The 12209-nt window shown below is 38.3% G+C and overlaps 2 protein-coding genes across 2 annotated transcripts in view; one reads left to right on the top strand and one right to left on the bottom strand.

Moving 5' to 3' along the window:
* The window catches only part of wdr54 (WD repeat domain 54), a 60114-nt gene that overhangs the window by 21816 nt on the left and 26089 nt on the right, over nucleotides 1-12209 (top strand). The gene's annotated exons all lie outside the window — the stretch shown is intronic.
* Nucleotides 6058-11860, bottom strand: LOC306829838 (aquaporin-3-like). The gene is made up of 6 exons (XM_079353009.1): nucleotides 11704-11860; nucleotides 8321-8447; nucleotides 7991-8128; nucleotides 7737-7852; nucleotides 7420-7637; nucleotides 6058-7310 (listed from the first exon to the last, which is right to left on the bottom strand). The coding sequence occupies exons 1-6, from the start codon at nucleotides 11809-11811 to the stop codon at nucleotides 7091-7093; spliced, it is 927 nt and encodes a 308-aa protein (XP_079209135.1). The 5' UTR covers nucleotides 11812-11860; the 3' UTR covers nucleotides 6058-7090.

Raw genomic sequence — 12209 nt, 5'->3', positions numbered from 1 at the left:
GTTTGACTTAACAATATGCACTAGCGTCCATTATTGGAAACATTATTTTCTAATTTGTCAATCAGGTCATATGATGCTTCTTAGAGCTAAACATTTTCTTTTCTCTGCATCTGTATAATAACCTTGTAGAGAGCCAATATGTGGTGTATTTCTTAGTTTCCTAACAAAAATATTTTTTTACATTGAATCGGCTAATAAATGAGATTTACACATAAATGTGCACTGCTTTTTTATGACATATAATCTATTATGTAAAGTTTCTATTGTTCTGCGTGGGAAGAAGAATCTTGCTGACAAAAGCACACTTTATAATGATGACCTTGTACACTCTGTAGGAACGCTCCGATCACAGGTTCTGTTGAAATGACGCTGATGGTGTTGATTAGGCTTCCAGAGAAAATTGCATTTCCCTGTGGCAAGGAAACTTCACAGCAGGATGAGTGTGTTTACAACACAAAAACCAAAGCGTGTTGCTTTGTTTTGGGGATAGGCCATGGGTTGTTTGGCAGGTTAATTTGTTCTGTCCTTTATTTTAACTGGAGGCAGATCTTCGTTCAAACATGACACTTTTAAAAGGAAAGACTGAAAAAGTCCGTCTGTTTGCATCAGCTGTTTTGCCTCTGTTCTATGTAACTGTTTAATGAGCATTTTTTTTTGGAGAAAAAACCCCCCACCAAATGTGGAGCTGACACCCCGTCTCCCCTGTTGCTCATGTTTAGAATAATGAAAGGCTACAAAGTTTAATGAGCAACATACAGCACCCTGAAAATGTGCCACACTGCTTCAGACCACATCCTCACACATGGTGAAAAACAACAGGTTAGTTATTTTCTTTTTTAGACTCAATATTGTTGATGAAAACCTGTTTAAGACACTTGCTATTTAGACAATGGTTTCATCATACCTTAAAGACCCTTTTTCCCTTTTGTAAAGTTGGCACACAATGATTAGTGTCCATATTTAAAGGGTTTTCCTTTTAGCCATAGCCATTACCCTACCATTGTTTACCTGCAATTCACTAAACTGTCCTTTTCTTCCATTTGTATCACATAAACACACTCACACCCTGAAAGCTGAAGTCATTTCACCGCATTCCCATCATTTTCTTTCATTCTAGTATGGAGGAATATTGCGCAAAAATAAAACAAAAGTAAAATGTCTCACTTTCTAAAGACACCACCAGGCTGCTCTGTATGTGCACAGACCTGCTGTCGTTCAGGTGAGGCAGAGAACAGTGGGAGTGACACGTATGAATAAGAGGTGTGAGAGGACTGACTCAGCATTCTCAGTACGGTAAGTGGCCCGGTGGTTAACGTGACTAATATCAGCTTCACGGTGGAATCAACAGATCAGTCCATTTGCGAAAGTTTCTGATGCAGTGTGTATGATGTTTCAACTCCTTTCTTGTCGTGCCAAGAAGGGATTTGTTACCTATAGTTACATAATAGAACAGAAATTTCTTGCAAATGCTTGTCCCCTAACTGAAAAAAAACAGCTGACCAAGAAACAGAAAATGGCATTCATCATTCATCATTTATGTGATAGAGACACATAACTGTCACAAAATAATGCTATTCAGGAAAAATCTTTAATATTGACCCAAAGGAAGCTCAAGGTTGCAATTTGTTCTCTTTAAATGAGATGAGGAAGAATTCAGAAAGCTGCCTTGACCTTCACTCCACACTGCAGAAAAGTTACAAGTACAGACAAAACCAGTAAGAAAACAAAACAAGACGCCTTGGCATTGTGGTGTAAAGGACATTTTTGTGTAAAAAAAAAAAAAAAAAGAAAAGTGGATGGAGGGGAAAAACAAAAGGAAAGACAGAAAAGGAAGAATACACAGATGTGTTCAAAGGACTGTGGATTTATAAGCTTCCTCTTATTTCCTTTCGAGCATTACATTGTGACTCTTCAATTAAATTCAAAGATTGACTTGCAGACATCTTGTGAGCATGTGTGTCACCTTCATGGCAGTCATTAATGGAACATGATAAAGGAAATTATATATTTTTCAAAGATGCCCCTGAATGTTGTAAGTTAAAAAAAACAAAAAACGCTGTTGTTAGTAAGGATCCCAGTGGGTGTTTTTAGAAAGCGTGTGGCAAGTTATAAAACACACCTGTTCAGGTCACCTCCTGGGCTCTGTAGCTTAGTAAGGATCAGTTGCCTGCAAAGGTTGGTCAGATCAGTGATTATTTACGTAACAAATAATCACTGAGCTTTAAGTAAGCAGTAAGTTGATATACTGACACAAACTCTAACACATTAAACACCATAGCCATTGCTGCCGTGGTTCTTCTTTCTTTTTCCTTTTTTTATCCGTTAAAAGCCAAATTTAGATGTGAATGAGCTTTTTTACAAGTTTGTAATTAAACAAACCAGAATGACAATTATATCTTAAAGTAGTTGAAGAATGTGCACCTCCTCTCCCCACATGGAGGACAGAGAAGCAGGAATGCTTGGGGCTGATACATGCCTGTTCTATATAACTTTGGCTGACATTGCAGGCGTCTTATGATGGTGCTTCGGTCAAATAATATGTTGGGGTAACCCAATGTGGTAATTTGAATTGGATAATATCTGTTGGAAGGAAAAGTGTTAAAATGTTTTGTAGTTGATTGTTGGTTCAAAGAATGCAGGAAATGTTTGATTTATCACTGCATGGTTGATGATTATGGGCAGACATGTTATGTGTATTATAATTGATATTTGACTGTTTCCCTGCCAAGAACTTCTCGCTGAATTTCAATATACTTTTGTTTGATGCTGCAAAAAGACAAAAACACAAAGGGAAGGAAAAACAACGAAAAATGGCTGCCTTGGTGAGGGTTTCTGATTCGTTCAATTTATGAATTTGCTTTGTTGGTAAAAAGTTATTTTATTTTAATTTACAAAAAAATATTTTGATGATGTGTGTATCTGTGGTGTTAATGTTTATGTTGGTATTAAAGATTGAATCCCTGCCTCGCAATTCGTGGCTTGCTTGTTCAATCCAAGAATTGTTCTCCATGGAAGGCCGTCAAAGTTAAGCTACTGACGTTTGTGATGAAGCTGTTGCTGATTCTCAATGCAGCTTCACAGTAAACATGGCTGTTATCACACATGGTCTGCACATTTGGCTGGCTCTAACCCTCAGGTGTTTAATACTATGCAAAACAAAACAGGCCATTAAGTTCCTGTCTGGACCAGAGACCCCATACCACTGCGAGATACATTTAAGAGCTTTACAAAAACAAAGAGTGAAAGTTGTTTGAACTTCAGGCACTTCACCTCTTGTAGACCAGACCTTTTTGTAATCATGTACCGTATATGTTCTGAAGATGGCAGAGGAGCTTAACCCCCCACCCCCCACCCCAGTGAACAGTGTGTGTTATACAATGCTGAAATCTATCCAGGGGCACATGCTTTGAAGAGACTATGGCATGAGCAACCTGGTTTAGGGGATATAATGGAGATTTTACAGGTGTACTCAATACCACATCCTGTGAAGAAGGCAAATACTTGATATGTGTTTTTGAAGGTCTTGCGCAATTTATATGTAAAAACACTCGCGTTTGGGAAGAAGAGGCCTTCTTTTACAAACCGTGGGATCTAGGTACTCTTCCTGATTTAATCTGTAAAGTTAGAAGCGAAGGTGCCTTGCCCATGTGATTAATCTGAAATTTCACATCTTTGTTCTTTTTGTGAAGCCTTCTACATGCCCAAACAAGCAGAGTTTTCTTTGTGTTTGTTGTGGATATGTAATAGTAGTCTTATTGGCAGTTTTGGGCAGCATTGGGTAAGACACGTGAAATGTAGTAGTTATAATATAAAGCTCACATTTTTTTTGCAGTTAAATAAGGTTCCATAAATGTGGCAAAGACGTATGGATAACTCCAGGCTTGTTCGTAAAGGCTATGTAACAATGATATTTCAGGAATGTAAAAGGCTAAAATTTGACAAAGCAATATCTTACAGAGCCATAACACATCAAAACTGATCTATTTAATCGTAGAATTCCACTGAAGCCTCAGGCAGCATGCTGCCCCTCGCCATGCAGCTCATGATAGAAAACACATGTCCACAGACATAAGGCTGGTGAGAGCTGCTTGGAAGAGTTCTTTAAAGAGCCATATAGCTGGTTCTGCTGTTTTTCAGTCCATTATTTGCAGACTGTTTAACAGCTGATAAGCCTCCAAAATATTTCTAGACTTTTGCATTTGTCTTAATTCTAATGAGACATTACGTCTTTTTCATTTAATTACCATCATTTTATGTTTGCATACCCAACAGAAAAATGTCACATTCAGATAAACAGTGAGTAACTTTATTTGATTATTTTTGGTGCATAAGTTTAAATGTGAATTCATTTAACAAGTCTACAGCTGTACATCTACAGCTTCCTTTCTCCATTGCTCTAACAACACGATGTCTGCCAGTGACATGCAGGCAACAATATCAACATGAGAATGTTTACCTTGTATCTTGTTTGTTAAATTCATGACAGCCTGCCAGCCGCTGTCCATCAAACGGACAACTAAAAGGCCCCATTTGTGAAATTTCCTTACATTTCATTTTCTGTCTTTTAATCATTTTAGATTAGTAACACTGCATTCAAATAGGTTGGCTTAAATCAGTGAAATGTATCTTAAATCTGCTGTCAACAATTAATTCAGAGCACCATAATCATTCATTTGGATAAAAAGGTTTTTTCTAACTGGCAAATTCAAGCCAAATATCTTCTCTATTTTTTTTTCTTAAAGCTCGGTTTATGGTCTCTAACTCCTGACAAATGATTGACCTCTTCTCATAATAAATGGGCTGCTGTATTCAATTCATTATAGTTTCTATCTGGTGGTTGTGTGAAAGGTGAAAACAGCTGCATATTGTAGCTGAAAATGGCACTTATGAAAGAAGTGAGAGTAAATCAAAACATGGCAGATGTTGGCCAGCAAAACAACAGTGTTCAGAAGGTAACATTAAGCCCCATAGAGCTTAGAAGAACTTTTCATTTAACAGCATTAAAGGTACCTTGGTCATATTTCTTTATAACTTACTTTAAACACCAAGATACACATATTCCTCTGTTGAAGGCCAAGTTAAGTGATCACTCCTTGACATAATGTCTAAAATTTACAAAGATCTTTAGGGCACTGTGATTTGGCTTCAATACAAATGAAATGTAAATCTCCATTTGTCATTACAATGCCAATGTTATACTATTATATAATCCTGTCTGTTATGACAACGGGGTCATGTGAGTTTTCAGTGGGGACTTCAGTCAGTTATCCTTTCCACACACCCAAGATGACCTGCTAAGGCCTGTTGGAACCATTGTGTAGACCATCTTAGTCATACCGGTCTTCCCAGATCCAGATTCTGCAAGACCAGATTTGCCTTTCCAACAATAGTTCTTAAACTCTTTTCAAAAATGTAACATTAGTTAAGTTGGTGTATTAAGCTGGATAAAGCCTGCATTTTTTTGTGTATAAAGGAAGATGGACTAGAACTTAAGAACATGAAGGGCAGATTTAAAGAGATCTATGCAATGAAGGACGATGGCCCAGTTCTGGTCTGTGGTTGTGCTTGGAAGTCTCTAAATGGATTTGGAAATTTCCGCTGTGCACTGCATAATGAGGGAAATGGTCTCCATTTGGAGACATGAAATCATAATTAAATTCCTGCTTAGCAAGCACTGTTGAAGTATTTATGCCATCAATCAAATACATATACACAAGACAAGAATATTAAAAATAATCTATAGTTCCCCACTTTTTCTAAATTTGACCTGAACATAATATTCTCATCTGAACTTTGGTTAAGATTTGTTTGCGCCTAATAAAAAGTTGACGGAGAGATGAACACTTGAGGTTGAGTGTTTTTACTTGTTTTACCTGACCAAACGCTCATTCTAGTTGAAACATTGATCAATTTCTACTACATCTTTTGTAAATCCACAATCCACAGTTCTCCAGGAAAACAAATCTTGCCCAGCCCATCACACTCCCGCCCCCGCACAAGAAACGGGAAGCATATTTGGCAAACAACACAGTAGCTTAAAAAGAGTGAAACATGATCCACATTTGTACAACAATAAAAAACAGAACTTTATTGTATCAGTACAAAAACATCTTCCTCAACCTACAGACAAGGAGCTCACAGTCCAGTCTAGCACCTCTCTGTGGGGTCAGTCATAAGATACAGACACATTTAAAGGCATATATGTTTTATATTTCAGTAACTTCTGAAACGATAACATGGTGATTCACACAGAAAAAAATCAAACTGTCATTTTTCTTTTACACAGATATGATACTTTTAAAGAGGAAACTATACCACAGAAAGGGTATGAGATCAAGTTTCAAGGGACTTTTAAAAATGCCGAGAGTCTATTTCAAAATACAGCAGCCCTTATATAGCTGCTCTTAAATGGCAGCTGTGAAGTTAAGAATGCTGTGGCAAAGATGTTACTTCACAAACATTTGTTTGCTCTAAGCAACAGGCCCAACGTTGGTGTAGCCCTGTATCATTGCATCATTTCATTAAATGAACCTTAAATACACAATATTCATTTTGAGTAGATATTCTCTGAAGAATATTCTAACTCCTGGGAAGAATTGTAACATTTTAATTTCCAGATTTTTGGTAGATTTAAGGACTAACATTGAAAGATTCTGGACGAACATAATCAATAGAAATTGTTCGGGAAAGACACACATCTGTCATATCTAAATACATCTACTTTATCTAAAAGTATAAAAGGCTATACACAACTACTGTATATTAGTATAATGCATACAATACTGTTAAAACTGGAGTGTTACAGACACTAAGATCCAAATGTTCCTCTCTAAATAGAATTAATGTAATTCTTTGTTTTTAAACTTGTGTTTCTCTCCTCTGCACTTTTACACAATCATTAGTCTACAATATAATACAAATACATGATAATGATGATAGTGGCCAGTTTTCACCAAATCCCAGCTTTCTTGGGAAATATCCCAACAGCTGTAAAAACATTTAAAAAGAAGCCAGTCGTGGTTGGAAGGATATTGTGGTTTGTGTTGCTATTTACATAATGTGCATGTGTAACTGAAGGTCTCTAACACACTCAGTACATTTCTTTGGTTGGTTCTTTGGGGTTGGTGTTGGCGTTGTCGTTTGTGTTGGCATTGACGTTGGTAAGGCGCACGTTCTCCTCCTCTGCGCACTTACTGTCCCGATATTCTCCCTCCTGATGGAAGCCGACCATCAGCTGGTAAATCATCACGCCGATGATGGTGCCGAGGAACGGGGCGAACACAGGCACCAGGAACCAGCCTTTTCTAACCCTGAGGAGCAAGAGAGGAGGATACTTAGGATTCTGAGGGCTTTCCGAGTTATAACTCACATTTGGATATACAATTTATCAAAGAATCAAGATTATTAACCAGCACTTACGTGAAAACTTCACTGCCCCAGCCAGCTATTGCGGTGAAAATACGTGGTCCGAGGTCTCTGGCAGGATTGACAGCATAACCAGAGTTAAAGCCCATCGACAGTCCAATAACCAGAACCACAAATCCCACAGTGAAGGCCTCCAGTCCCTGGGGAATGGAGTTGTTGTATGGATCCACAATGGCCAGAATGCAAACTATTAGTGCTGCTGTGCCAATTATCTAGGGAAGGATTGAAGATAAAATTGTGAGTTGGACAACTGAGATATATAATTTATATAAATACGTAGAACTCAAATTAAGTGTATTTCAAAAGAGTACCTGATCAAAAAATCCATTAACAAGTGTTAGATGTTTTCCAGGGTAGGTAGCAAAAATTCCCGCTGTGGCCTTAGGTCCGGTAACATTGAAGCATCCAGGATGATCCCACAATGCATCTGAAGAGATAAGCCAAAATATATCATTAACCATTGAGCACAGACTGGTTCCATAGACCCTACGAAAAATACATGTTTGACATATTGTGTAAAGAATCATCAAAACTTTTTTTTTTTTTTTTACATTTGGTTCCTTACCGTAGTACATGCCAAAAATGATAGCAGCTCCAAAGAAAGCACCGATTGTCTGAAAGAGGAAGAACATGGGGAACTTTCTCCAGCGCTCCCTTCCGAGTAAACACAGGGCAAAGGTCACTGCAGGGTTCAGATGGCCACCTGTAAATGTAAAGAATGACAGTATATTTATGAACATTTAGTGCAACAGAACCAAGTCAGTATACACACAATACTAAAGACTCATTCTGAAAAAAGAACAATTTAAGATAGAAAACATTTAAACATTTGTAAAGGAATTTTGCCCCACAGAAATATTGCATGATAATATTGTTTCATTAAAAAAACGTTTACCTGATACTTGGCCACAGACCAGGATACCTAAGGTGGCAGCAAAGCCGAAGGCAAAGTTGACTGTAAGGAACATGCCATGAGAACCACCACTCAACACCAGCTGGGCCACAGCACCACAGCCAAACATCTGGAGAGAGAGAGAGAGGAATTAAGATTACACCCTTTTGCCACATGTGTACGTTATATTTTACTGGATGTTTACGTTGTTAGAGATGACAAATATTGTAATGATGATGTGATTTTTTTTACAACAAGCGGTCCAAAGATATGCACTCTGCAGGTTAGAGCTCGAAACGCTCCAAGTATAAAGTTTTATGCACCAAACACCAACCGTGTTTTTTGTCTTCATGTCATTTAAAAACCAAACAAACTTGTATATTTCCATACAGAGCTTTGTCAGCCCATCAAGGGCAAGCCAAGGTGCAAGGCGGGGGCATGGTGATCATTATCACTGAAACCCATGAAACAAAGATCCCTTCAATGACTCCAACTCAGATTTAAATGAGCTTTATTGTTCACAACAACACACTGGAGTACAGGATACTCAGAAAGGTCACTGTGTTGACCTTGATTGGAGGAAACTTTAGCTGCTAAACTACCCAGCTCATTTGTCTGGCATGGGGGAAAAAATTAAGTGTATTTTCCGCTTTTGTGACGGAAGAGGAGAAAATGTGTGTTTGTGCAAGAACATGACTCAACTTGTCTTAAGAAGATGGATAAACATATTGAATTGTCTTTAGATGAAGGAGTAATATAGCCACACAGGTATCATACTATATATACCTCGTACTGTGTCATTAGTAACATTACTGTGTACGCTTTGTATCCTCAGGAAATCTGTGTGGTCTATACTTTGCCCGCTGCTCTTTAAGCCTTGTTACTTTTCACTCAGACCACAGTACTCACAAATTGAGGTTAGCTGTAGGGAACCACACTCAGTGGGACTGGCGCCTGGTGAAAGCTCATCATCACTCGCCTCAGTCTAAACTCTTTTCCACCCCTGATGGAGCCAGTCAAGACTGGAAAAGACCTTTATAAATCGGCAGAATTATGCTGAACTGTTTCTCTCGTTTTGCCTTAATGCGCCTTTGAGTTCAAACAATAAAACATCACAAGTTTCACTTCCAGTTTTTCTTAATGCCAGAAGTATCAGACTGCAAATGACAGACCATGAGCAAGTGCCAAGTGTAGATTGCATTTCAAGAGAAAGGTCTCATTTAAATCCTACCATTAATCTAGGAGTACTGAGTGTTTTTTCTACCTCTAAACTTAAAAAAAAAAAAAAACCCAGTCACCCCTTTCACTCTGTTAAGGATTTAAGCACCTTACTGTGTAATTATCAGGATCGTGTAGTTAGTTAAAACAGCATAACACTTCCTCAGCCAACATTTAAACGGCTGATTCAGCTGGTCGTGCATCCATGCAGCTACTCCCTTTTAACACAGTCGGGAAGCTTATATAAAAAAAGGACCAGCAGAAGTCGGCCTACTGAGACACACATTTGCGTATTGTTTAGTAGCTGAAAGAGAATTTGCTGGCCTGAAACCAGCCTCTAAATCAGAACCTTTGTAAAATTCTCAAAATCAGGATGAGGAGCCTTGGATGCCTCCACACTGAGCCCAACAAAGGGTTTAAAAAGAGAGACTGCAGTGCACATGTTGAGAGTGCGCTGAAGGGTTAACACAACACTTACAGAAGATGAACAAAGACATTATAGAGCATATATGTTCCTGTTAAGGGAATATTTAATAGCCCTTGTTGACTGTTGCAACTGAATTGATATGTCAGTTAAAAATGTATCAACATCTGACTCTGCTCTACTGCCTGGATGTAAACCAGCACAGTGCACAGATACCAAAAGATAATCAATACATGTCCATAATTTTGAAATTTTACAAACACAACTTCAACTGAATTCTGACACATCTTGTTTCATGATGCTAAAGACTTGCTACGATTATTGACAGCGTGACAGTGCTGGAGTGTTTAAAGTGTTATGTTAGGACATACAAAGAGGCACACCCTCACATGTATCTTATCCAGCCGTCATCCCAAAGGGAGAGTTTGGTTATGTTTGTTTAAACAACTTAATTTTATTTAAACCAATGTCTTCGATGTCAATTGTTCTGTCATTGACACTCCCAGCGCTGCCATCGACATGTGTCACCTTTAAAAATGACTGAACCACACCTTCCTGTTACATCACGATTTAAAGCACATATTTTAAATACTTAACGTCTTGATTCAGTCAATCAATCATGTGTACAAAATGTGACTATGCCATACATTTTCATGTATGATATTTATACTGTTTGAACTTATGGTTTACCTATGAGTTGCTCCATCGGAGGGAAAATTGAATGTCCATTCATTTTGTATTATTCTCATTTATTTAAAAAAAAACAACCTCTCTTTATTTTAAGGAACATGTTTCTACCAACTTTGTTCATAACTACAACGTTGTAAACATAACTAAGCCACATTGTATATGTCAAACTATTACAGGAGTTCATTGTGCTGAATGCTGCGTTTTCTGAGTATAAACTGTATAAGTGCCAATTTTAAGAAAAAAAGTGACCAAAAATACCTTTTATGATACAGGTACTTATACCAGCTGTTAGGTTTCTTATATTTCTGGATCACTTTAGCAGGCTACCAGAACAAAAGAGGTGTCCATCTGTCCTGCCCAACATTGTTCCAACATTAATTGAAACAGGTTTTCTCACTTCAGCTGTGTTGAATGTTGAGCAACTATTATATCAGAAGTGGATGATGTTTGTGTTACGGTGTCTAAAATAAGCCATCCTTACAACCACTGTAAAGTGATGATAAAATGTCATGAGATCTGGGCTCTAGGATCCTGGATCCCAGCTCTGAGTAAATGTTATTGTGTGATAGTAAATATGGTTTGGTCCACTGTGAATGAAGTCTTTAACAACCTGTCAAGTGCCTGTTTGTTCTGAACTCACTTTGTCCCTGTAAGAAAGTATTCATTTACACACCTCTAGTGTGTTCACTGGCTTTGTCAAATACTTAACTTGTCACTTTGAAGTCTGTGGCTGGCCTTAACATAACATGCACTTTCTGTTGCAATCACTCATCGCTCTTTAAAAATAGCTGTCAAAAAAAGGGTACACTTGTTGTTATAAAGAGAGTTATTAATGACACTAAATAAAGAGAAATAAAAAAAACCGTCGGACAGAGGTCAGCTGTTATAGGACAAATTGTGTTTTTTCTTTCAAAACTTGTTTCAACTTTCCAATTGAAACTTTTCAGATGTGTTAATAAAAAACATGTTCAAACTCAGCATTGAAAGATGTAATGAAGGTTTCATAAGCATGTACACATACACAATCACACACTAGAAAGAAAAGCACACTTACCACAAGGATGAGGGTTCCAAGACACTCTGCCAGGGCTTGGCGAAGCAGCAGGTTACGGATCTGGAAGAACCGGGACAGTTTGTCCAAATACATCTTATGTCTGCCCATGTTTTCTTGCTGGAGGCTAATGACACTGAGAAGACAAGCAGCGTAGGTAGGTAGGTTTTTCCTGAGTGACTGGGGAGCTGGGTGGAGTGGGCTCCTCTTATAGGGCCAACATGGGCTTGGACTGGATTTATGCCAAAACTGGGCTCAGCCCCACCCTCTGCGCCACGCCTCCCTGCCTGTGATTCACAGTCCAGTCCGGTTTGTCTCCGGTCCTCACTCTTTCTCTAACACACGTACACATACAATCTCACACGCTCTCTCTCTCTCTCTCTCTCTCTCTCTCTCTCTCTCTCTCTCACACACACACACACACACACACACACACACACACACACACACACACACACACACACACACACACACACACACACACATTGACACAGACTAAACTATGATCA

The sequence above is a fragment of the Symphodus melops genome (genome assembly GCF_947650265.1).
Source record: "Symphodus melops genome assembly, chromosome: 1".
In the NCBI taxonomy this organism is placed as follows: Eukaryota; Metazoa; Chordata; class Actinopteri; order Labriformes; family Labridae; genus Symphodus; species Symphodus melops.
Note: the sequence above shows the minus strand (reverse complement) of the source record. Positions and strands in the feature narration are given on the sequence as shown.

Bases quoted from the DNA above. Each gene is read 5' to 3' on its own strand.
- LOC306829838 (XM_079353009.1), bottom strand. From the start codon at position 11,811: ATGGGCAGACATAAGATGTATTTGGACAAACTGTCCCGGTTCTTCCAG. The intron at 8,129-8,320 runs GTAAACGTTTTT...TTACATTTACAG, and splicing joins GGTCTGTGGCCAAGTATCAG to GTGGCCATCTGAACCCTGCA. The intron at 7,311-7,419 runs GTAAGTGCTGGT...CTTGCTCCTCAG, and splicing joins TGGGGCAGTGAAGTTTTCAC to GGTTAGAAAAGGCTGGTTCC.